This window comes from Zootoca vivipara, chromosome 15, assembly GCF_963506605.1.
Source record: "Zootoca vivipara chromosome 15, rZooViv1.1, whole genome shotgun sequence".
Lineage (NCBI taxonomy): Eukaryota > Metazoa > Chordata > Lepidosauria > Squamata > Lacertidae > Zootoca > Zootoca vivipara.
In genome coordinates, this window is record NC_083290.1 from 12,132,583 (window position 1) to 12,157,519 (window position 24,937).

The 24,937-nt window shown below is 50.4% G+C and overlaps 1 protein-coding gene across 3 annotated transcripts in view; it reads right to left on the minus strand.

Annotated features, from left to right (window-relative positions):
* SPNS2 (SPNS lysolipid transporter 2, sphingosine-1-phosphate) overlaps positions 1-24,937 on the minus strand; it is a 106,943-nt gene that overhangs the window by 17,187 nt on the left and 64,819 nt on the right. Inside the window, exons 4-12 of one of the 3 annotated variants that reach the window (XR_004693984.2) lie at positions 23,732-23,883; positions 21,421-21,487; positions 18,616-18,758; positions 18,200-18,352; positions 16,323-16,512; positions 15,326-15,391; positions 13,309-13,407; positions 11,589-11,752; positions 7,896-7,966 (exon numbers count right to left, since the gene is read on the minus strand). Coding sequence is in view for 1 of the 3 variants with exons in the window: in XM_035139291.2 (XP_034995182.2) it covers positions 11,589-11,752; positions 13,309-13,407; positions 15,326-15,391; positions 16,323-16,512; positions 18,200-18,352; positions 18,616-18,758; positions 21,421-21,487; positions 23,732-23,883 (1,034 nt within the window). In the remaining 2 variants the exon portion in view is untranslated. Of the gene's footprint in view, positions 1-7,895; positions 7,972-11,588; positions 11,753-13,308; positions 13,408-15,325; positions 15,392-16,322; positions 16,513-18,199; positions 18,353-18,615; positions 18,759-21,420; positions 21,488-23,731; positions 23,884-24,937 lie in introns of all 3 variants that reach the window. The other 2 variants (XR_004693985.2, XM_035139291.2) reach the window with 2 other exon arrangements.

Sequence of the window (24,937 nt, forward strand, 5' to 3'; positions counted from 1 at the left end):
TGAAAGAGTTGGGAGAAGGTTCTGAAAAGGGCAGCCAGAAAGATCAAGGAGATGGAGTGATTCCCTTACAAAGAAAATTTGCAGCATTTGGGAATTGTGAGTTTTAGCAAAAAGGCAAGAGATGACACAGTAGAAACTTACAAAATTATGCATGACGTGAAGAAAGTAGACTGAAAAAGCTTCTTCTCCCTCTCTCCTGAAACTAGAACTCGTAGACCTCCAATGAAGCTGAATGTTGGAAGGTTCAGGAGAGATAAAAGAAAGTCCTTCTTCACACAGTGCCCAGTTAAACTATGGAACTCACGTCCACATGAGGCAGTGAGAGCCACCAACTTGGAGGGCTTCCAAAGAGGATCGGGCCAATTCATGGAGGATAAGGCTGTCAATGGCCACTGGCCGTGATCGCTACGCTCTGCCTCCACGGTTGGAGGCAATAATGCTTCTGAATACCAGCTGCTGGAAACTGCAGGAGGGGAGAGGGCTGCTCTTTTTGCTGGGGGCCTGCTTGCCAGTTCCCCATATGCATCTAGTTGGCCACTGTGAGAACAGAATGATGGACAAGGCGGGCCATTGTCCTGATCTTGTAGGCTTTTCTTATGGTATTAAAAGTGGGTCGCTTTTAATTGGGGACCTCCAATAAAAGACCCTGGGATTGTGACCCCTGGATCACCCACCAACAACGCCCCTGCTCTCAGGCAAGAGATCCCAGAACGTACCCCAAAATGCATACTTTAGGGTAAAGTCCCCACAATAATGCAAATTGCATACAAAAAGACATCTTCACTATATAATTTCATTTTATGCTGAAGATTTTATGCTCTTTGCCCTGGTCTTTGGCACTTGAGATGATGGGCTCCATAACACAAGGTGACCAAAGCTACTTGACACCTCACATCGCATCCCTGAAACCCTGGAACCTTAGTGTGCAGTGCATCTAAATTTTTTTATTAATTATTGTTATTAGGTTAATTAGTAATCTTGTGCAATGCTTAAATCCCTGCAGACCTCTAGCATCGTCCAACAACCCCCACTCAGCAAATTTATCTAGGCGAGCGGACTTGTGGAAATGTTGCTTGTGTAGAAAGCTCACTCTCTTAACCAGGAGACACTGTAGCATATTTATTATTGTTGTCATTGCTAATGGTAAAATGCCTACCCTAAGTGTGTGGAATTTCTTGAAGCTTTTATAGAACGATGCAAAACAGGACGAAGCAGTCAGGATTCAACACCTGCGAATCTGAAGCGGACTGGAGACACACAGATCTGGCTGCCCCTATCCCACCCTGACCCCAACCACAAAAAGAGGTATTCCTCCTTTCCTGCCCCACAGGGAGGAAACGTCTCTTCCGAGATTGCGTCGCCCACAATCAAAAGCTAGCGAGCTTCCTTCCTTCGTAACTTTTGACTTTCTCAGGCGCAAATCTATACAGGTTGACCATCATTTAATTCGTCAAAATAAGGTTTCTTCAGCGGAGTTGCGTTGTAGGAAAAGAACAGGCTTGTTAGAATTAAGGGAGTCAGGATTCTAGATGCAATAGGGCCAGTGCAGTGCTCAGTTGCAGGGCGCACGGGTGTCGTGCCACAGAAATTCATGCAGTGCTACTGCAAAGCCTTCCAGAGCATTTGATCTCAAGCAGAGATGGGGAAACGGGGGCCCCGCAAGACACTGATGGACTCCGACACCCATCAGCCCCAGCCAGCATACCCAATAGCCAGGGATGATGGGAGCTGTAGTCCGTCAACGTCTTGAGAGCCACAGGTTTCCTATCCCAGGTCTAACAGACAAAGCACATGCTTTCAGAAGCTTCTCGCCTCCTTCCTCTTCCGCAGTGTAGCAGCTTTGCCAGCTCTCCCTGTGCTCCGTAATCGACTTAATGTCATGGTTTCTGTTATGTACTGAGCTGAATCCTAGAACAATAGGATTCAGAAACAGCAGGAGCTACCCAATCCAACTCCAGGTGGAAGTGAATCCGCAACCTGATTGGCCTGCTGGAGCAGCCAATCAGGCGGCTGGCAGAAGTGAATCTGCTACCTGATTGGCCTGTAGGAGCAGCCAATCAGGCTGCAGGCAGAAGTCAATCCACAATATAATTGGCCCACAGGTGTAGCCCTGAAGTAGCCAATCACGCAAGGCCCATTGTGTAAATAATGTATATAAGCAGATGGTTTTGGGAAAAGAGCCATTCTTCTTCTCCTCTTCTCCTTGATGACTATGAGCTGAATAAAGAGCATGAAATTCACTCTCGACTCCGAGTACATTTCACTGGCGACGAGGATGGGATTCTGCTGAGCTGACCGCCACCACGCACTGCACCGCAGCACCGCCACCTGCTGCACCGCTGCATCGCACTGTGCATCCAGGCTTCAGCTCCAGGACCCAAGGAACCCAGAATGGCAACCGACAGCAGCTTCTCGCCATTCAAACCAGCATCAGGAGACTGGGAAGGGTACGCCGCCCGTTTCAACTTCCTCCTGCAAGCGAAAGAAGTCACCAACGATGCCATGAAGAGGGCGACATTCTTCAGCGTCTGTGGAGAGGAGACGTTTGAAATCGCCCGGGCTCTCCTTGCACCTAGAGATGTCGCTACCGTCTCTTACAAAACAATAATGGAACGGCTGAAGGAGCACTTCTCACCACAGCCCTCGGTGGTAGCTTGCCGAAATGCCTTCTACGCAAAGCGGCAAGCCCCGGGGGAAACCATAACTGGGTTTGTGACCTCCCTCCGCCAAGCCGCCCGGCTATGCAACTTCTCAGAGTTGGAGAACATGCTTCGTGACCGCCTCGTTGGTGGCCTGAGGGACGAGATGTTGCAACGACGCCTCTACGCCAAAAAAGACCTCACGTTCCAGATTGCTCTGGAGGAAGCCCTGGCAACTGAAGCCGCCGAGAGGTCAACGCAAGAGGCACGACCGGCCCCGCCATCCCAACCGAGGGTCTACCACGAAGACCTCACCGACGAATCCGAATCTGACAGGGAGGAAGTACACCGAGTACAGCGGCGCACTCAAGCAGCACACACACCACAGCAGCCTCGACGAGAAGGAGGGAACTGTGCAAGCTGCGGGGAGAACCACGAGAGGAGGACCTGTCGTTTCCGCAACGCAGAGTGCAGGCAGTGCAGAAAATTGGGACACATCGCCCGGGTGTGTCGGGCTCGACTCACCCGTCGACAAGCATCAGATGACCGACCCAGGAGCCCCAGGTCACACGGCACCATGCACCAAGGCAACTCGACGGAGATCACGGACTACCAGGTATTCCAGTTGCCCCATCCCAGCACAGAGAAAATTTATATAGAGGTACAGATAGAGGGAGCCCCATGCCGCATGGAGCTGGACACGGGTTCAACTCTATCCATAATCTCGGCCCGAACATTAAGGGAACTGTGCCCTAATGGGGGTCCCAAACTAAGGCCGGCCCCATTCACCCTCCGGGACTTCCAGAAACGTAAGGTCCCTACTATGGGGGTGGGGACCTTCAGGGTGCAATATCGAGGGCGAAAGCAACAATTGGACTTGCTGGTAGTTAAGGGCCCCTACGTTAGCTTACTGGGACTGGCATGGTTTGGACCTCTGGGGCTAGCCGTTACCGGGGTGAACCGCACTAGCTTACAAGTGGACGTGGACGCCATATGCAAAGAGTTTCCAGGGGTTTTCGATGGGGCATTCGGACGATATACAGGACCCCCCATTGCCCTACAGCTAGACCCCGCTGTACGACCCATCAGGCACAAGGCCCGCCGGGTCCCGTTCGCCCTGAAACCCCGCATAGACGAGGAATTGGACCGACTCGTGGAGCAAGGAGTGCTGGAGCCGGTGCCCAACGCCCCCTGGGAAACTCCAATTGTCACACCCGTCAAGCCTAACGGTTCGGTCCGCATCTGTGCAGACTACAAATGCACCATAAACAAGGCTCTCACGGCCCATGCATACCCAGTGCCAGTGGTCAGCCATGTCCTCGCCACCCTGGCTGGGTCAAAAATCTTTGGCAAACTGGACTTGGCCCAAGCGTATCAACAGTTGCCTGTGGACGAAGCCACAGCAGAGGCTCAGACGATTGTGACGCACAGAGGGGCATTCAGAGTAAAGCGGCTGCAATTTGGCGTTAGCGTGGCACCAGGCATATTCCAGAATCTAATGGACTCTCTCCTTAAAGGGATTCCTGGCGTCACCCCCTTCTTCGATGATGTACTGATCGCCGGGCCCACACCAGAGGAATTTGAGGACCGCCTCCGCTCCGTCCTGCACCGTTTCCAGACGGCGGGCCTCAAGGTGAAGCGGGAAAAGTGTTTACTGGGAGTGCCGCAGGTGGACTTTCTGGGATTTAAGGTGGACGCAGAAGGGGTCCATCCAACCGGTGACAAGGTACGGGCCATTTGTGAGGCCCCAGCGCCCAAGAGCAAGCCCGAACTTCAGTCATTCTTGGGACTATTGAACTTTTACCATGCCTTTCTTCCGCATAAGGCAGCGGTAGCGGAGCCCCTACACAGACTCCTAGATAAAAGGGCCCCTTGGGTGTGGGGCCAGCGACAAAGGGCCGCATTCCAGGCAGTCAAGGACTTGCTCGTCTCGAACTCGGTCTTGGCACACTTCGACGAGAGGCTGCCAGTGGTGCTGGCATGCGACGCCTCTCCCTATGGCATCGGCGCTGTCCTGGGACACCAACTCCCGGATGGAAGAGAGGTGCCGGTGGCATACTTCTCCCAGACGCTTGCTGCAGCCGAACGAAACTACTCACAGATTGACAAGGAGGGTCTGGCAATCGTGAAGGGCGTAAAAAAATTCCATGATTTCTTGTACGGGCGGCCCTTTACCATAGTGACTGACCACAAGCCGTTGCTTGGCCTGTTTGCCCCTGAGAAGCAGACCCCCCAAGTGTTGTCTCCACGTGTCCTCAGGTGGTCAATTTTCCTTGCCGGCTACCAGTATGCACTAATCCACCGCCCTGGGAAGGCGATGGGCCACGCAGACGCCCTCAGCAGGCTACCACTACCAGAAACAGGCCCCGACCCAGCGCCTGCGCAAGAGGTTATGACCCTGGAGCTGCTTCCCGACCGACCCATTCAGGCACAAGAAGTTGCGCACCATTCCACAAAAGATAGGGTCATCTCCCGGGTCCTGGACTGGGTGTGGCGAGGATGGCCCAGCAGCAGCCCCGGGCCAGAATTCGCTGGCTACACAAACCGCAAACATGAACTGTCGGCCCACAAGGGGTGCCTGTTATGGGGAAGCAGGGTTGTTGTTCCCCAGCCCCTCCGCAAAAGGGTCCTCACAGCCCTACACGAGACACACCCAGGGGTAGTGAGGATGAAGGCCCTTGCCAGGAGTTATGTGTGGTGGCCGGGGATTGACAGAGAGATAGAGGCCTGGGTCCAACACTGCCAGACCTGCCAAGAATCCCGCCCGGATCCCCCAAGGGCCCCAGTCCAGCCCTGGGAGTCCGCCCGACATCCATGGTCACGCTTGCACGTGGACTTCGCTGGCCCCTTCCAGGGAAAAACATTCTTCATAGTGGTGGATTCCTACACCAAATGGCTGGAGGTCGCACTGGTACCGTCCACTTCTACGGCGGCAGCCATCCGGGTACTACGTAAGCTTTTTGCAACCCACGGGCTCCCTGACACCCTCGTCTCGGACAATGGAACCGCATTCACGTCAGAGGAGTTCCAGACCTTCACAGCGCAGAACGCCATCCGCCACATCCGCTCAGCACCATTCCACCCTGCCACCAATGGCCAAGCGGAGCGCATGGTGCGGACCACCAAGGACAGCCTCCGCCGCATGACACAAGGGGACTGGGAATACCGCCTTGCCGCATTTCTTCTAGCACAGCACAGCACCCCAAGCACAACGACGGGCCGGAGCCCAGCTGAACTACTAATGGGCCGGCGCCTTGCAACTAGACTGGACCGACTTCACCCCGACAGAGCTCAGGATGAGGTAGTGGTGGGGAAAGGCAGGAACCCCCGGACATTTGTGGCCCAGGACGCAGTGTACGCAAAGAATTTTGGGGCAGGCCCAGCATGGGTACCCGCCACAGTCACCAAGGTGACCGGTCCCGTGTCGTACGAGGTACTAACGGAAGGGGGGCAATGTTGGCGCCGCCACTGCGACCAGCTACGGCGACGATTCCCAGGAGGAACCCGGGAGGAGAGCGGGACAGAGGGGTCCCAAGGGGACAGCAGGGCAGTGAGGCCTGTAGAGCGAGAGGGGTGGGCAGGGGAAGCAGAAGCAGTAGGCACAGAGGGGCGCCCCGAGGCTGGAAGGACACCGGAACCAGAGCCACAACCTAGTGGTTCAGTGGCGCCAGACCAGACAGCCCCGGCACAGCCAGCAGCCTCGGAACACGAGCCAGAACCAGAACCCCTGACCAAGGAACACCCCAGGCCACAACGCACACGGAGGCGGCCAGCAGACCTTGGGGACTACGAATGCAACTTCCCGGGCAGGACTGGAACTTAGAGGGGAGGGGTGTTATGTACTGAGCTGAATCCTAGAACAATAGGATTCAGAAACAGCAGGAGCTACCCAATCCAACTCCAGGTGGAAGTGAATCCGCAACCTGATTGGCCTGCTGGAGCAGCCAATCAGGCGGCTGGCAGAAGTGAATCTGCTACCTGATTGGCCTGTAGGAGCAGCCAATCAGGCTGCAGGCAGAAGTCAATCCACAATATAATTGGCCCACAGGTGTAGCCCTGAAGTAGCCAATCACGCAAGGCCCATTGTGTAAATAATGTATATAAGCAGATGGTTTTGGGAAAAGAGCCATTCTTCTTCTCCTCTTCTCCTTGATGACTATGAGCTGAATAAAGAGCATGAAATTCACTCTCGACTCCGAGTACATTTCAGTTTCATAGCCAGGTTCTTGCTATCGTTTGCTCCATGCTGTTTTTGTTTATTGTTTCAAATTGCCAATGCTGTATTCCTTCTGAGCAAGGTAAAGGCTGATCTGCAGTTCTGGCAATGCTGCTGGCAAAAAGGAAACCCATCATATATGTAGATATTTGAAAAATCTCCCCAAAAGGGAAAGAAAACCAAGGTGGGCTGGTGGGGGGGGGGGACAACCCAGAGAAGCTTGTAGAATCATCTGCTACGGAGCTTTCCAAGGAAAAGTGGAAGGATAACCCACCAAAAGCATTGAATGTGCTTTTGAATCCAGAATGCAGCTTCCTAAGAACCTCAGATTCCCTCCCAAAAACAACTGGCAAAGCTGATAGTCCTCATGGTTTTCCAGCAGGCATGTAAGGCCTGCTGAAATTTCAGAAACTGGAGAAGTGGGGTGAATAAAGGTTTTCGGTGTGGGGGTGTGGGGGTGTGTGCTTCAGGACCCCACATTAGCAAAACTGGAATAAATAATGCAAATTCGCTCAAGTTGAACAAATTGCATAGCTCACAGAACTGAGCCTCCCCCCCCAAGCAGAGGATTCCGTAAATTTTAATGTATTTATTTATTTTAAATCACCTTAATGTAAAGCTTTAATGTCAGCTCTGGACAAAGGAAGAGGCCACATGATGAGAACGGATGCCGCGCCAGCCACCCCGAGCCACAAAAGGATTGGGGTGGATTATAGGTCTAAATTCATAATGCATTAAAAATAAATACACGACTATCGAAATCTGCCCAAAAACGTATCGCATAACGTAAGGGCAGAGCCACAAACATGCCTATGGAACCACATATTTTGGAAACAGCCGCCCACAAGAAGCAGCCTGTCCAAAAAATAAAAAAAAACCAATTTCCCAGCAGAAAAGAAGTTCAGATTTCTGCATGTTTTCTTTTGGCACTGAAAATATTTACATATATGGTGGGTTTTCTTCCCCTTTCCATCTCCTGGCCAGTGAGTAGAAGCTTTTTTTTCCTTTAAAGAAGAAGACAAACGCACACACCAACTAACCCCAAGTTGTAGCGGTCATGTGGCTGTGTCTTCCGAGTTACTGGAGGTGCCCATGGCGAGGTGGTCCAAATCTGTGCTGAAAAACACGCAGCCCCAGGTTGGTTGGGTTTCACTTTTACCAAACCCCCACAAAGGCTCAGTAGAGATAATTATCTTTTGAGGAGAGGAGAGGACAGGTCATTTGAGTATTATTTCATATTGTAAACAATATCTAGTCAGACTCTCTCTCTCTCTCTCTCTCTCTCTCTCTCTCTCTCTCTCACACACACACACACACACACACACACACACACACACACACAAAAACTGTATTTGGTGTGTGTTTTTTAATTGCATCTCTATCCCACCTTTCCTCCAAGCTCAAGGTGGCACAGTTCATGCATCTTTTCTTCCCCACCTTATCCCCACAACAACAACAACAACCCTGCGAGGTAGGTTAGGCTGAGTTACTGTGACTGTCCCAAGGTTGCTTCACGGCTCGGCAGGGATTTGAGCCTTGGTCTCCCGGCTTCCGAGTCCAATTCTCTAACTGCTACACCGTGCTGGCTTATATTTCATACAGTAAACCTGCAACTTGCACATTCAGCCTTATAGGTATGGCGGGCGGGCAGGGGGGATAATTAAAAGAAGAAGAAAAATGACTTTGGCAATCCCACCCGCCATTGCACCCAATGTGATTTGACTATGATTTTGGCACGAAGCGTGATTCCCAAAACGTAACCCCCCCCCCCACGTAAGTTGTCGGCTTACTGTATACAGTGGTACCTCGGTTTAAGTACACAATTGGTTCCGGAAGTCTGTACTTAACCTGAAGCGAACTTTCCCATTGAAAGTAATGGAAAGTGGATTAATCCGTTCCAGACGGTCCGCGAAGTACTTAAACTGAAGCGTACTTAACCTGAAGTGAACTTTCCCATTGAAAGTAATGGAAAGTGGATTAATCCGTTCCAGACGGGTCCGCGGAGTACTCAACCTGAAGCGTACTTAACCCAAAGCATGGGTGTAATTGGTTCCGGAAGTCTGTACTAACCTAAAAGTACTCAAACCGAAGCGTACTTAAACCGAGGTATGACTATATTAGAGCATAGCTGCCAAGTTTTCCCTTTTCTCACGAGGAAGCCTATTCAGCATAAGGGAATTTCCCTTAAAAAAAGGGATAACTTGGCAGCTATGTATTAGAGCCGAACTAAAATGGCTGGTAGCGGCATAATCCTTTTGAACATTTCCCATACTCCTCGGTAAAGGCTTTAGCCTGCTGTTTTCTGGGTCTAAATGGCACCCCTTGCTTATATCCTGCCTTTCCTCTGTGCAGCTCAGGGTGGTGCACGAGGTTCCACCCCCATCCTACTTCAACCTCACAACAACCTTGTGAGGTAGGCCAGGCTGGCAGGTAAGTGACAGGTCCAAGGTCACCCAGTGAGCTTCATGGCAAAGTGGGTGGGTGAGATTTGAATCGGGGGTCTCTCCATTCGTCTTCTGACACTCTAACTGCTATGCCATGCTATCTCACAGAGAAGGGGGGGGGGCGCAGAAGGAACCTGTCCTCCTCCTTACAGAGGCAAACATGATTGAGGCTCCCTCGCACTGACCTGTCCAACCCACAGCGCAGGTCCGTTCATGCAGGCCCTTTTAAATTAATTAAACTGCCTCCAATCCAGATCTGGCTGTGACAACATTTCACCCCCTCCCCCTGCCCCCCCCGACACACTACAGGAGCTTTTAACTTAATTAAAATGAAAAGGTGGTGGCGGGAGAAACAGCAGCTCTCCTATCCTATTTTGAGAGCAGCTTCTGATATTCTGGAAGGTCGTAACACTTGCTGGATTGGGGCCACTGTAGATCGCACGTGGCCTGAAGGTTTAACTTGAGCCAAGCTTCTGAGCACGTCCAGAGTTGAAAATGAATAACCCCAGCCCAGTCTTTAAAGTGTTGTATTAGGGGGCAGGGATTCCACAGCAAAGGGGTGCAGCTTCTAGATAATATTCAGCTCTGCGTCTCTCTTTTCTCTCCCCCCTCCTCCTTATTTCTAACATTTCGACGATTGCTAAATTAGTCAAGGACTTCTTTCCCGTCCCTTCAATTATGTCCCCAATTGCTGCCTCTCTTGCCAGGTATAAAATATGACTGCTGGGTGCTACGTCGAGATGCCGTGGTCTGCCAGAAGAGCTGGGAATCCCAGCGTTCCCCTCTTCAAATCAGACTTGCCGGGCTCAGAATAATGGGGCGTCTTTACAGCGAACAGCTTCTTGTGCAGTTAGTCAAAGCTGCTTTTTCAAGACGGTGATTTAGAGCTTTGCGGAAAAGTCTCGGGCCCAGGAAGCCGGAGAGTCATTCCAAGGGAAGGGAGCTTGTGCCAGTTTGACAAGTGCCAAGACGGGGATCTTCCAAGCAGAGCGCCAATAAACTGGGCCATGCTTATGCTATGAATATAAACTAGTCAGAAGTCCATTTGGCTACCAGGAGTTGCTCCACCAGAGGCAGGCAGCACTGGGCATTGGACGAGGCCCAGGAACTGACAGAGGGTCGAGGGGCCACTGCCAAACTCCAGAGTCCCTTGGGCCAGGGAATGGGGTGTAGCTCAGTGATGGAGCAAATACTTTGCATGAAAAAGACCCCCCCCCCAGCATCTTCAGGTAGGGCTGGGAGAGAGACACACCCCACCCGAGAGAGCTGCTGCCAGTCAGAGCTGACAACACTGCATTGGATGGACCAGTGGTCTGACTTGGTCTAAGACAACTTCTTATTTATATATATTAGCAAAATTCACATACAGCTAGTGATAAAAACAACAACAACAAAGAGCCTTACAGCAACCATGCACAGAACCACACAATAAAAACACACATACGAATTTGAAACCTGCCAACTATTATGGAAAGATGCATTCTTAATTGCCTGCATAAGTCAGCCTGATGGAAGAGAAAAGTTTTGGGCAGGTGTTTTGGGACAGAAGCGGCCTGCCGAATCTCTGCCGACAATGCTGAGCCAGTGAAATGAAAGGCTGTGTTCCTTGCTGCCATCAAATGAGCCTCACCATGACCCGCGATGCTCCTGCAGGTGTTCAACGCGGGATATAAGAGTCCAGGCAGCTCCCTGACGTACCTTGCACCTGAGTTCTTTGGGTCTTCGTAAATTATGTCCCTATGGAAGGGAGCTCACTCACAGAGGGAGAGAGCCTGAGAAGGTCAACACGCCCAGGTGCCCCCCAAAACTTGGGAGCTGACACCAGCTTGGCCCCCCCTCCAAACAGCCCTGGGAAATATAGTTTCATGAAGGCACCCATCTTGCTTTGTTAGAGATTGCTCTCCCTTTTCGTTTAACTGGGTTCCTTGATCGGCGATGGTCAAATGGGTTTGATTCTCGTTCAGTGTGGACATGCTTTTTTTCAGCTGCTGTAGGGGGTACCAACCCAATACTGGCATGTACAATATCATGGAAAAGACCCTGATGTTGGGAAAGATGGAGGGCACTAGGAGAAGGGGACGACAGAGGACGAGATGGTTGGACAGTGTTCTCGAAGCTACGAACATGAGTTTGACCAAACTGCAGGAGGCAGTGCAAGACAGGAGTGCCTGGCATGCTATGGTCCATGGGGTCACGAAGAGTCGGACACAACTAAACGACTAAACAACAACAACAACAATATCATGTGCAAAAGGCTCTCCCTCCCTTGTGCAAATGGCGGATACTCACTGTTGCTCCGCTCTGGCTCGGTCGCTAAGGAAGAAGAGGGCCGTGGCTAGGAAAAACATCCCCCCCAGGACGACGACGAAAGGGCAGAGCATGAGCGCGTAGCCCAAGCTGAGGAATTCCCAGAGCGGCGATTCCTTCGTGCTCTGGCGAATCAGGTCAGAGATCTGGAGAGGAAGCAGAATTGGGGTCGGGGAGGGTGGGGAGAAGTTAGCATCTTTCTGGGTGCAGTTTATTCAGTATGACAGTGATCGCTCGCTTGCAAAGATGTGTGGGCCTCTCAAGAGATGTCAAGAGGGAAAGAAATATGATGATTGCTGCGATAAACTGGCTCCTTTCCTCATTGTCAGTCAGGGTTTCCAATTGTTATGCTTCCCTCCTGCTGGTCTGCAAAAACCCCTGCATGGAGGGCAGGAATATCCAGGCTAAATTAGTCATGGATAAGAGCAGGGAGTGTCACCCACAGCTTGGTGATACAGCTTGCGTAATTGAAGTGCGTCCCAGGTACAGTCTCCCCAGTGAAGAAGAAGACCAGAGAAATGATTTCCCCTCCTCTTCCCCGCTCCAGTCCTTGGCAATTTCAGACCCTCCAAGTGTCCCGATTTTCCAGGGACAGTCGCAGATTTACAGAAGCCATTCTGGTTTGTTATTTTATCCTGGAATGTCCCGCTTTGCCTTAGGACATCCCTATTTTTATTGGGGAAATGTTGGAGGGTATGGAGTTATGCGACCCCCGAGCCAAGGAGATAAGTAACTATACAACCTTTAGAAGAACCTTTAAAAAAAAAAAGTTTAATTCATAATTTTTCCTGAACCTTATTACATGACTTCCCCCAGTCCCCCCCATCTGAATTTCAATTCTAATCATCTTTAGCAATTTTCAAAAATTAATACCTCTTCAGAATTTAACCTTTAAACAATCCAAAATTCATCTACATCTTACCATTCATGCCAAAAGCCTATAACAACTTCCCTAAGGAATATGCTGTTTGTTTTTTGTTTTTCTTACTTTTGTTTTTTACAAAATGAATAAAAATTATTTGATTTTTTTTATTAAAAAGTTCATTGTTTTATTATGTTTTTATATAGGTTGGAAGCCACCCACAGTGGCTGGGCCAACCCAGTCAGATGGGTGAGGTATAAATAAATTAATGATGATGATGATGATGATGATGATGATAATAATTAGTAGTAGTAGTAGTAGTAATTGAATAAAGGTAAAGGTAAAGGGACCCCTGACCATTAGGTCCAGTCGTGACCGACTCTGGGGTTGCGCGCTCATCTCGCATTATTGGCCAAGGGAGCCAGTGTATAGCTTCCAGGTCATGTGGCCAGCATGACAAGGCCGCTTCTGGTGAACCAGAGCAGCACACGGAAATGCCGTTTACCTTCCCGCTGTAGCGGTTCCTATTTATCTACTTGCATTTTGACATGCTTTCGAACTGCTAGTTTGGCAGGAGCTGGGACCAAGCAACGGGAGCTCACCCTGTCACGGGGATTTGAACCGCCGACCTTCCGATCAGCAAGCCCTAGGCTCTGTGGTTTAACCACAGCGCCACCTGGGTCCCTGTTAGTAATTGAATAGGACATCCCTATTTTCATCAGAGAAATGTTGGAGGGTATGCACTTTTCCTTCCTTTGGTGGGGAGACACAATTGCCTTGCAAATGAGAGCCAAGCCCCTGAATACATCCCTGACCCAGACACCCCCAAAATGCACTTACAAATCCAATCAGGTAAGGGCTCCCAGCGTCTCCCAGAAGGTGTGAGGTGAAGCTTTGCAAAGCTACTGCAGTTGCCCGGCGTGTAGGGATAACCACGTACTGACAGGGAGAAATATATTATTTATTATCATTGCATTTATATACTTTCTTTCCTCTAATTAGCTCAACGTGGCATTTACGGACCTCCCACTCTGCCTTATTATCCCTCACCACTGACCGGCTCAGGGTGACCCAGTAAGCTTCGTGGTCAAGTGGGGATTTGAACCCTGGACTCCTTGGTCTTTGTCCAACACTCCATGGGTAAAGCCTTTCAACAACCAGTCAGTCAAATGACTAGCCCACACTGGGGCATGCCATTTAGCATAAGCATGCATTTGGGGACCGTGCGGTTACAGAAAAGGAAATGGCAGCAAAGATATAGAAAAGAAAATGGTGGCAGAGCTGGCCTGATCCTGGTTGTACTTGTACCAACCTAAGAGTAGACCTACTGCAATTAGAGGCCTATGCATTTAAAGATGTATCAAAACAACCCTGGCTTCCCCCTGACTGCAGGAGAGAGAACCCCACAGTTGTGCGGCAAACCTATACAGTGGAACCTCGGTTTATGAACACCTCGGTTTACGAATTTTCGGTTTACGAACGCCGCAGACCCATCTGGAACGGATTAATTCACTTTCCATGACTTTCAATGCGAAAGTTGGCTTCAGTTTATGAACAGACTTCCGGAACCAATTACACCCATGCTTTGGGTTAAGTACGCTTCAGGTTGAGTACTCCGCAGACCGTCTGGAACGGATTAATCCACTTTCCATTACTTTCAATGGGAAAGTTCGCTTCAGTTTAAGTACTCCGCGGACCGTCTGGAACAGATTAATCCACTTTCCATTACTTTCAATGGGAAAGTTCGCTTCAGTTTATGAACGCTTCAGTTTATGAACAGACTTCCGGAACCAATTGTGTTCATAAACCGAGGTACCACTGTACAGTACTTGCCATGGACTGGCTGGATGGAGAAGGAATGGTGGGAGGAACCAGCTGGGGAACTTCCAAGGGACTGGTGGTGGGACACCAAATCAGGCCATTGGGTCCCTCAGTACAGTGGTACCTCAGTTTACAAACACAATTGGTTCCGGGAGTACTTAACCTGAAGCGAACTTTCCCATTGAAAGCAATGGAAAGTGGATTAATCCGTTCCAGACGGGTCCGCAGAGTACTTAAACTGAAAATACTCAAACCGAAGCGTACTTAAACCGAGGTATGACTGTATTGTGACCACCCAAGGCAGGGAACCTACAGCCCTCCTAGAGTATTGACTGACTGGGATATTGGCCCATCTGAAGGGCCAGAGGTGCTTCATCCCTGCTCTGTAGCCACTAGGGAAATCTGTGGGGCCCTCTGGAAGTTATCAATCCATAATTCCCATCTGGAGGGTCAGAGTTTCCTAATACCTGTAAGCAAAGGAGGGTGGGTGGGTGCCCTTTTAAAGAGCACTTAGGAAAAAAGAAACCCAGCCAAACATTAGTTCCTGCCCAAGTTTGGAAAATAAGTCAATTACAGGCCTGAGTGAACCAAAAGTGCACCACAGGAACTGACTCCGATATCCCTGCCAAAGATGGCAGCAGGTTGGCTAAGCCAGGGAGCAGAGCGTGGGATCGCCCCGGTTGCTCCGAGCTGAGCGTCACACACAGCTCAGGAAGCCCGAGGAAAGACCACAGGGGCTGCCCTGGCAAGGCCTCGCCTCCGAAAATAGAGGCCTGGGGAAAGGGCTGGCGTCGCCACCAATGTCCTCTTCGCACCACAAAAAAAAAAAACGAGCAGAGCTATTCGTGGCATCACACGGAGCACCACTAAGCTGGCACTGAGGGCCAGGCAGAGAGGCCTGGAGGGCCACATTGGGCACCCAGCCCAGAGGTTCCTCACCCCATCGTGGCAACAGGATGCTGAACTCTGCACCAGTGTAATTGCAATGTTATGGACTTCACCAACACAGTTAAGAGCACTCCCCATGCCAGCTTACCATGAGTATGTCGGCGGTGATGGCCCAGTTTGAAAACAAGAGTGTCTCACCGATAAAAATGCAGACCTGTTGAAGAAACACAGACATGAGTGACTTCCACGAAAGATCCCAGCACGAATCGTTGAGTTTTTACCACTTTTTAAGCCTATTTCGTAAAACGGTAGTACTCGCTCCTAACGCAACCAAATGCGCAGCGATTTATTTTACTGCACTGTGAAATTGGGTTGCTTGTTTCCTTTTGTTTGGGAGGCAGATTGGAAATGTCAAATTCTCATTTATTATGGTTGTGGGCAGAGTTAGCTGGAGGAGGGAGAATCTGTATATTGCAAGGAGAGAGATAAAGGGAGCTAAACAGCAGATAGAGAGTATTTATTTTATTGATAGTATTTATGTATTCACTGTGAGTATTTGCATAGTGAGTCAATGATTTCCATTGATCTCTATGGGAACATTTCTAATGCATTCTATTTTGATCCCCAAATGACAGGGAAAACCCAGGAAAACCCTTGAAGGGGAAAAATGCTCTCTTATTTGTCTCTCCCCCCTCCCCCCCCACCATTGTTTCTGGCGAAATGGATGCCGTGGACCAGCAAAACACAAAAAAGTAAGGATTGTTTAAGGCTGTTAACTTGTTTACAATACCACATGCGGGTCCAGATGTTTGGATATGTGAATTTCTGGTGTGCATAGCAAGGTTTGGGTACTAATTCCTCCTGCCTGGATAAGTGAATTTTTGTACAAAGAGGTGTTTGGGTAGCGGGGCTTCGGGAGCTTGTGGACTTTCCTTCCTTGGAGGTTTTTAAGCAGAGGTTGAATGGCCATCTGTCATGGATGCTCTAGCTGAGATTCCTGCATTGCAGGGGGTTGGACTAGATGACCCTTGGGGGTACCTTCCAACTCTACAATTCTATGATTTGCGTGTAATTGCAATCAGGAACTTCAGTCTCTCTCCCCGCCCCCCCCCCCCGCGCGCCACCCTAATCTGCTTCATACATACATAGGCTCCCACAATGCTGCTCTTTGCCGCAACGAAGATCAGGCAAGTGAAGATGGCTGAACCCAACATCCCGACAGCGCAGACGAGGGGATCCGCCCGCTGCGTCTTCAAACGGCACCACTTGGTCGCGCCGGCCCCGGTGATCACGCCCAGAAATCCGGTGAAGCAAGTGATAGCTCCAAAGATCAAGCTAAGGGCAAGGAAGAATTCCAAAAATAGAGGCCTCTCTCTCACCGATACGGGCATATTTTTATACACAGGGAGGCGAGAGGCAGGTGGAGGCCAGGATTAGCAAAGCAAAAGGCATGAGTAAGATGTGCTAAACGGACATTTATGGGCGAAAACCTAAAGCAGGGAATTCATAAAATTAAGGCGCTGGCTCTGAGGACAGTCTGGACGTTTTCCATGGGAATCTGAGGTTCTCAGATGACTGAACCTCGGGGGGGGGAACCTTTTTCTGAAGGGGGGCAATCTGCAACTGCATTTTAAAATTCACCTGGTTCGCTTATGTGCCCTGTCTCTCAGAGGAGTCTATCTCTACTTTTTTCCTTCTTCTTCTTGGTGATGCAGTGGGGCAAGACACATACAGTATATGTCAGGCCCAGGAAATCCTTTTATAAAATTTATTCATTTGGTTTTTCAAATTAAAATTTTACAGTCACATATTCAACATACAACATAAAAAACAAGATCCCAAGAAATCTCTTGGTCTTCCCTCCTCCCCCTTATGGGTCCTATTCCTAATCATTTCCTCCTGCATCTTTTATGATAATCCAAATCTTTTACCTCTCCTTTGTGTCCAAAATTCACTATTAAACTACAAGTGATATTCCAATCATACTAACAATTTTAACTGCTTACAATGGTGTTTAAGAAAATTATAATCCCCCCCCCATTATCTATCTCTACTTTCCACTCATTGCCTAACCTTGGGCGAACCCCTGATCCTTCAACTTTGAGTTCCTCCAATGTTAAATAGGAACCCCTCCCCTCTCTCAGTGGGTTGGCATGACAGCAAACCTGTCCAAAGCCAGTAAAAGGGCTCTGAAAAACTGAAAAGGACTTTTTTTACAAAGTGATGAGCTGTTAGCAAAGAGCCGGTGTGGTTCAGTATTTTAAAGTGTTGGATCTGGGAGACCAGGGTTCAAATCCCCCACTCGGGCACGAAGCTCACTGGGTGACCTTGGGGGCCAGTCACTGCCTTTCAGCCTAACCTACCTCACAGGGTTGTTGTGGGGATGACGTGGGGAGGGGGAGAGCTATGTATGGCACCTTCGGTATAAAGGTAAAGGGACCCTTGACTATTAGGTCCAGTCACGGACAACTCTGGGGTTGCGGCGCTGACCTCGCTTTATTGGCCGAGGGAGCCGGTGTACAGCTTCTGGATCATGTGGCCAGCATGACTAAGCCGCTTCTGGCGAACCAGAGCAGTGCATGGAAACGCCATTTACCTTCCCACTGGAGAGGTACCTATTTATCTACTTGCACTTTGATGTGCTTTCGAACTGCTAGCTTGGCAGGAGCTGGAATTGAGCGACGAGAGCTCACCCTGTCGCGGGGATTCAATCCGCCGACGTTCTGATCGGCAAGCCCTAGGCTCTGTGGTTTAGACCACAGCGCCACCCGCGTCCTTCGGTATATGTGCCACCATAGTGATCACGCCAAACCTGCAGCTGAATGCATGAACTGACTCCCCAGAAATGCCTTATGTCCAAGGAGGGTGCTATCCCTGGCACTTAAGAGAATCTTAGAGCTGGGACACTGGGGTGGGTGGGTGGGTGAGCAACTAGCCCTACCCCACTCCGAATGCAAGACCGACAGCGCAGGCTGCCCCCTGCGGCACCCCCACTAGACGTAAAAGCAAAGCAGGAGCTCACCTGTCCTTGGTTCCGCAGGGCTGAGATGTGCAGGTCTCTGCTGTTTTCTGGACCACTTGTGCCCGGTGGAGGTAGAGGGGGATCCACATCCCCAGGGCCCCCGTGGCGAAGGAGACAGCCGAGGTAGCCAGAGAGGAAAAGACGTAGCTGCGGCTAAAGGGATAAAGGGGTTTTAGGGGGTGAGCCAAGAAGGGGAGGCTTCATATCCCATGCATTATGCAGATGGAAGCCATCAATAGCCCTCTCCTCCATTGGCAAAAAAAAATCAGCAAAAAACAGGGTGGAAAGAAACTTTGAACTAGGGGGTGCAAAACCGGCACAGGATGGAAACAGGCTGATGCACCCACCCCTACCCCTACCCCTACCCCTACCCCTACCCCTACCCCTATCCCCCCAGCTCTGCATGGTTCTCTTACTTCCTTATCAAGGCCTTCATGTCTCTCAGCCACGAGGTCCGAGCCTTCAGCTGCGCCCCCAGCTGCTCGCCGTTGCCTCTCTTAGCAGCTGGAACAAATATTAAGATGAGTGTGCCGGTGATCATACCTAAAAGCGGGGAGACCTGGAGGAGAAAGGCGTGTGGTGTGAGGAACCAGGAATCAGAAACATGTAGAGCACGCGGCCTGGTTTTTTTTTTAAGGACGAGGGCAAAATGAACACCCAGCTTAACTGCAATCTTCTCTAAGCGGTGCACAATAAACTCAACACAATGGAAATGTTAAAAAAAAGACCAGTTAAAAATGATACAATTGCAATTCAGTTAAATATGCTTGCTGGAAAAGAAGGGAGCTGCATAAAATTGGATAAAGGGACCCCTGACCAATTAGGTCCAGTCGTGACCGACTCTGGGGTTGCGGCGCTCATCTCGCGTTATTGGCCGAGAGAGCCGGCGTACAGCTTCCAGGTCATGTGGCCAGCATGACAAAAGCCGCTTCTGGCGAACCAGAGCAGCACACGGAAACGCCGTTTACCTTCCCGCTGTAGCGGTACCTATTTAAAATTGGATGCGCAATACTAAAAGCACAACTCTCTTAGTACGAGCTGTGCGTTCGAGCCACTGGGGAACACTAAGAGGGGCTTCACAAAGAGTTCAACAATTAAGCAGGGATATAAAGGGACCCAGGTGGCGCTGTGGTTAAACCACTGAGCCTAGGGCTTGCTGATCAGAAGGTCGGTGGTTCGAATCCCTGTGACGGGGTGAGCTCCCGTTGCTCGGTCCCAGCTCCTGCCAACCTAGCAGTTCGAAAGCACGTCAAAATGCAAGTAGATAAATAGGAACCGCTACAGCGGGAAGGTAAACGGCGTTTCCATGTGCTGGTCTGGTTCGCCAGAAGCGGCTTTGTCATGCTGGCCACATGACCTGGAAGCTATACGCCGGCTCCCTCGGCCAAATAATGCGAGATGAGCGTGCAACCCCAGAGTCGGTCACGACTGGACCTAATGGTCAGGGGCCCCTTTACCTTTACCTATAAAGAATTACGTGGTGTCTTGGGGTATTCTGGATCAAAGTCATTCAGGGCCTTGTAAACTAGAACAAAAACCTTGAACCATGCCAGGTAGCAATACAGGCAACTAGTGTAGAGCTTTGAGCACCTTAGTTATGCGCTGGCAATAGTCTGGCCCCACCAACAGGCCAGGAGACCTGATTTTAGCACCCCACATTGTTATCTACAAAAGCCACACCTCCCATCCCAAAGTTTTCACCTTCCTAAAATTCCATCCACGGGAAAAGTCGCCCCTCCGCCAAGCAGGGTCAAAGGTTAGGAAACAGTTTTGCTGCCACGTTTCCTGTTGGCTATTTCTTTTCTCTCTTTTTTCTGGTCAAGCGCTCTTTGTGTCTGCTGCGTCCACTGCATGCTTAAAGTGTTCCCCGCACATTTCTCAAGGTCCCCCCAAAGTGCATAGAAGGAAATGGAGCACCTTCATGCAGGGAAATGAATGCAAAAGGGAAGCAATTATCCCTCCCACAAAACAAGAAAACATCCCTGGCTGAGTTTCATTGCAGCCAAGGGACACTTTGACTAAAGAGCAGCAGAGGGAATGGAATGCTGCTGCGACCTTTCGTTTTCCTGTCCTGACAATAATCTACCTCAAACCAGAAGCACCGTAAATTCTTCAGCAGATTTTTCCTCCACTTCTAGCAAAACAGTGGTCCAGGAAGCTATTTAAGCCTGTAATCTTTCCCATAACACTGGCATGAGGGGAGCATTCTAATATTTAGCCAACCGAAAGGGTGCCTGATTCTTTTTTATTTGGGCAAGTGTTGGAAGGGGCCTGTCATCGTCCATCCCCCCCCCCCCGCTCCAGGAAACCAGTGCCCCTGATTGATGGGATGCCCACCTCGCCCTGTCAAGAGGGTCTTCATAATGAAAGTGCCTTTTCTGCAGCTTGTAACCTGCTGAAACCACACCAGAAGGGGCTCTATGTGCGCACCAATATTTGCAGGTAGAGCTTCTCTATACTCTCCATTGCATGGCGCTATGTCAGGGGTCGGCAAAGTTTTTGTGGCTTGGGCCAGTTCACGGTCCCGCAGATGCTGCGGTGGGCCGTAGTGCGCGCGCGTACGCGCACAAATGCAGAAAAAGTGTTTGTGCATTTGTGAAGCCGGCCAGCATCACGGAAGGCGGTCCCCGCTCTGCTTCGCGCCGGTTTAGCGCAGTGCACGGGAGCTGACTGAGCAGATGGCAGGGGTCCCCAAGTGTGCAGTGGGGGTCCATGGGCCGGTTAAACGACCCCCATGGGCCACTTAGGGACAGCCAGTGCAGTACCCTCTAGATGCTGTGGACTACAACTCCCATCAACCCCAGGGCTGATGGGAATTGTAATCCAATAACATCTGGAGAGAACCAAGTTGGCTAGCCATGGTGCAGATCTTCTTTCAGCAGGCCGATGGTGTGGTCACTGGGGGGGGGGGGAAGCGTGACTCACCCATAGAAGTCCCACATGCATTCTTTTCAATGTGTGGGCAACGTTATCTGAATAGCCCCTTCCCACGGGAGGTGTAAACACTGCTTTATCACTACCCGAAGGAGTCTCAAAGTGGCTAACATTCTCCTTTCCCTTCCTCCCCCACAACAAACACTCTGTGAGGTGAGTGGGGCTGAGAGACTTCAGAGAAGTGTGACTAGCCCAAGGTCACCCAGCAGCTGCATGTGGAGGAGCGGAGACACGAACCCGGTTCCCCAGATTATGAGTCTACTGCTCTAAACAGGCTGCTTGCTCACCCGAAGGGCCCAGTGCCAGTCACCAGCTACTTGCTTGACGCTTGATCCAGTGATGTACCCTAAACCGCTGGGGAACAAAGCAAAACGACAAGAGGAAAAATAGGGGAATTAGTTCATCTGTTCGTTCAAGTTCCTAGCCCACTTGATCTCCCAGCGACACCCGAAGTACAGAATCCAACATGCGTGGAATGGCTAACCAAACGAATCAAGAACATGGTACTGTATATTCCTGCGTATAAGACAACTTTTTAACCCAGGAAAATCTTCTCAAAAGTCGGGAGTCGTCTTATACGCCGGGCCGTATTTCTTATACGGCGAGTGTATCCCAAACTCTATATTCCAACTGGAAAAGTTGGGGGTCGTCTTATACGCCGGAATATACATACTTGAAAACTTCATCTGTACCAATCCAATAGCTGCACTGTAGCCACCCAAAGCCTGTTTTAAAGAAAGCTTCACTAGATCATGGTTGAAAGGCACTCGTGAATTTCCAGGGGAAGGGAGTCCCACAGTCAAGAACCTCTAGAGCTGTTTGTGCATTCTGCACTTCTGCAATCAGTCGTAGGAACTACACAAACAAAGCTACTGGTATTTTTTGTCGGCATCCGTCTTTCTAGAGAGACAACGGAGTGTGCCTCTGAGGTTGAAGTCAACTGCTGCATTTGTAGCACCCTAGTGACACCCCCGGGTGAAAGCCAGGGCAGCGTGTGTGAAGGTCCTAGGCTGCCCAATGACAAGATTCCCCTCAGCCTCACTCATGGACTCATGTGGTCCAAAGAAAAGCAGAGCAATACGTTTGGCACCAGCTTGGCCAAAGTTACCGGAAGGAGGCGTACAAGGCGCCATCCAACCATTTTAGGGACCACTCCGGATTTGTGAAGGGTTTACTCCTTAGCCTTTTCTTCTCCCAAGGCAGCAGGGGACTACTGGTATAAGCGTGCAGAACTCAGCATCCTGGCTATCTCATTTAAAAAAGTGTGATGCAATTGAGCTTTACTCAGACCAGACACACTGAAATAATCTGACCCAAATTAGTCATTTCCATTGTTTTCAGGAGGTCCACTCTGAGTAGGATCAGCATTGGAGAGCTCCCCAGGCCTTCAGCCCTCAAGGTCACAAAGTCCTCAAGGCGTTTGGTCTAGTTTAACAGCTGCTACCTCTTCCATAGGGACCCTTGGAAATCCGTAGTGCTGAGAGGAGGCCTACTGAAATCGCCCTCACCAAAATGAAACTCCCAGGATTCTTTATGGGAAGCTAGGGTAGTTTGGTTTTGTTCACAGACAGATCCTGACCATCTCTAAGTACCAGTTGCTGAGGAGCAAACAACTGGGGCTGGCTGCTGCCTTTACGAGTAGCTTTGGGACTTCCAGGAAGAATCTTGCTAAGTTATCTGACTCTCAGACAAATGGCCCTGGACTAAGATGGACCCCATTTGATCTGACCCCTCCTCAAAACAACACCACCCAAACAATATCGAGCTTGCTATTTTAAAGCCAGCATCACGGGCCAAACTCCCAGCCTCGCTTCCTGCTGTTGTTCAGGAAAAAGCTGCCCCCAGCGTTCTCAGGCGGGCCTGGGGACGCATTTTTTCCTGAAGAGCTAAAAGGAATGCTTTCAACCCTTTGTCTCCAGGCTGGCCTGCAAACGGCGAGTTCAGGATAGCGTGTTCGCCATCCCGTCGCAGATGTTTTGTCACCCGACTGATTACGGGAAAGGTTTCCCCCGCGCCGATGGAAGTAAACATGCGGCGCTGAGATTCCCCGCAGGAAACGGCCCTGCCGGCTGGAATGCGGAGCGCCCACCCCGTCTGTCACCGTGCCAAGCTGGGGCGAGGGGGCATTGTGAGGAGAGAGAAATCCCCAGAATGCACCAGGCTGATAAGGGCGGCTCGAAGCAGGGGAAGAAGCCATTAGCCCCAAGCTTGGCACCAACCTGGGCCCTCAGTTATTCTGTACCTCAGGGGCACTCGGTCAGGGGCTGCATGCCCCCAGTGGGTGGGGCCAACACGAGTGGTGGGTGGGACTGAAGTTAACAGTGGGCTGGGCCAGAGCAAAAAAAAAAAAAACCAAGGCTGCTTCCACACCATCCATTTAAAGCACTACAAACCCACTTTAAACACACCCCCCCCCAAGAATTCTCTGGGAACTCTAGTTTGTTAAGGATGCTGAAAGTTGTTAGTGCTTCAATTGTAAGGTGCAGACATGGCCCAGGGCTTAAGGCGTTTTCTGTGTTCAGAGTAAGAAAGCAAAGAAATGAAACACGACGCGTGTAGAAACAAGGAGTCGAGAGCTCCGTGGAGTGAGTTCAATACCTGCCCAAAGGGATTGCGAAGTAGAAAACGGAGAGCATGAGGGTCCGGGTGTTTTTGTTGAAGAGGTCTCCGATGATGGTGGGAGCAATGGTGGAGTAGCTGGCTTCGCCGATGCCGACCAAACCCCGCGAGAGGACAAACAGCCAGAAATACTGAGGGGGGAGAGAAGGAAAAGGGGAGAAGGAGTCAGTCTGCTGTCATTGCGATTCACGCTGCAGCAGTCCCAAACTCGCCCAAAACGACTGAGCCACAGATCGGAAGGCCCCGCGCCAGTTCAAACTCTACTGTGAAATAGTGTGGTGTAGCGGTTAGAGGAGGGTTTCCTAAACATGGGTCACCGGTTGGTTTTGGACTACAACTCTCATCATCCCTAGCTAGTGGTCAGGGATGATGGGAATTGTAGTCCAAAGACAGCTGGAGACCCAAGTTTGGGAAATCCCGGTTTAGAGTGTCCTCTAGTCCACTAGGAGTAGGACCTGGGAGACCAGAGTTTGAATCCCCCACTCGGCCATGAAGCTTGCTGGGTGCCCTTTGGCCGGCCACTGCCTCTCAGTCTAACCTACCTCACAGGGTGGTTGTGAAAACAGCATGGCAGGGAGGGAAGCACCTATGCTCTCTCTGGAGTAACACTGGGGCTGGAATGTAATAGAAAAATGGAACACCCCAAGCCTCAGCCTCCCTCGGTTCCCTCTGGCCTGCTCTGCACATAACACTAAATCTGCGGCTGCCAGTCAGAGTAAACAATACTGAGCTAAACACACCAGTGGTCTGATTTGGTATAAAGAGGCAGCTCCCTGTTTGAATCACTTCTTTAATTTTGAACCATGAGGACTAGCATCTTAATCTGTCTCTAAGGGAAGGGCAGTAGCTCAGTGTTTTTGCATGCAGAAGGTGCTAGGTTCCTGCATTCCTCTGTGCAAATGCCCCGCCTGTCCTGCAACCTGGTCTAAAAGCAGGTGGAAATCTGCTGTCGCGGCACATTGGCTATGCACCGCGCTGCAAACCATCCAACCTCTATTTGCCTTTTGTGCGCTTGGCAGCTCCACCTTGGTACCCTTTTTTGGGAACTGTTAGGCTGCCCTATAATTACAGGACCAATTAAATGTTTCCTGCTGCCCTTGTCATATCAGAGACAGATGTGTGTGGGCTGAGCCCTAAAGGGCAGGCGCATGACTCAGGCCCATTTAATGAGTGTCCATCGCCCAA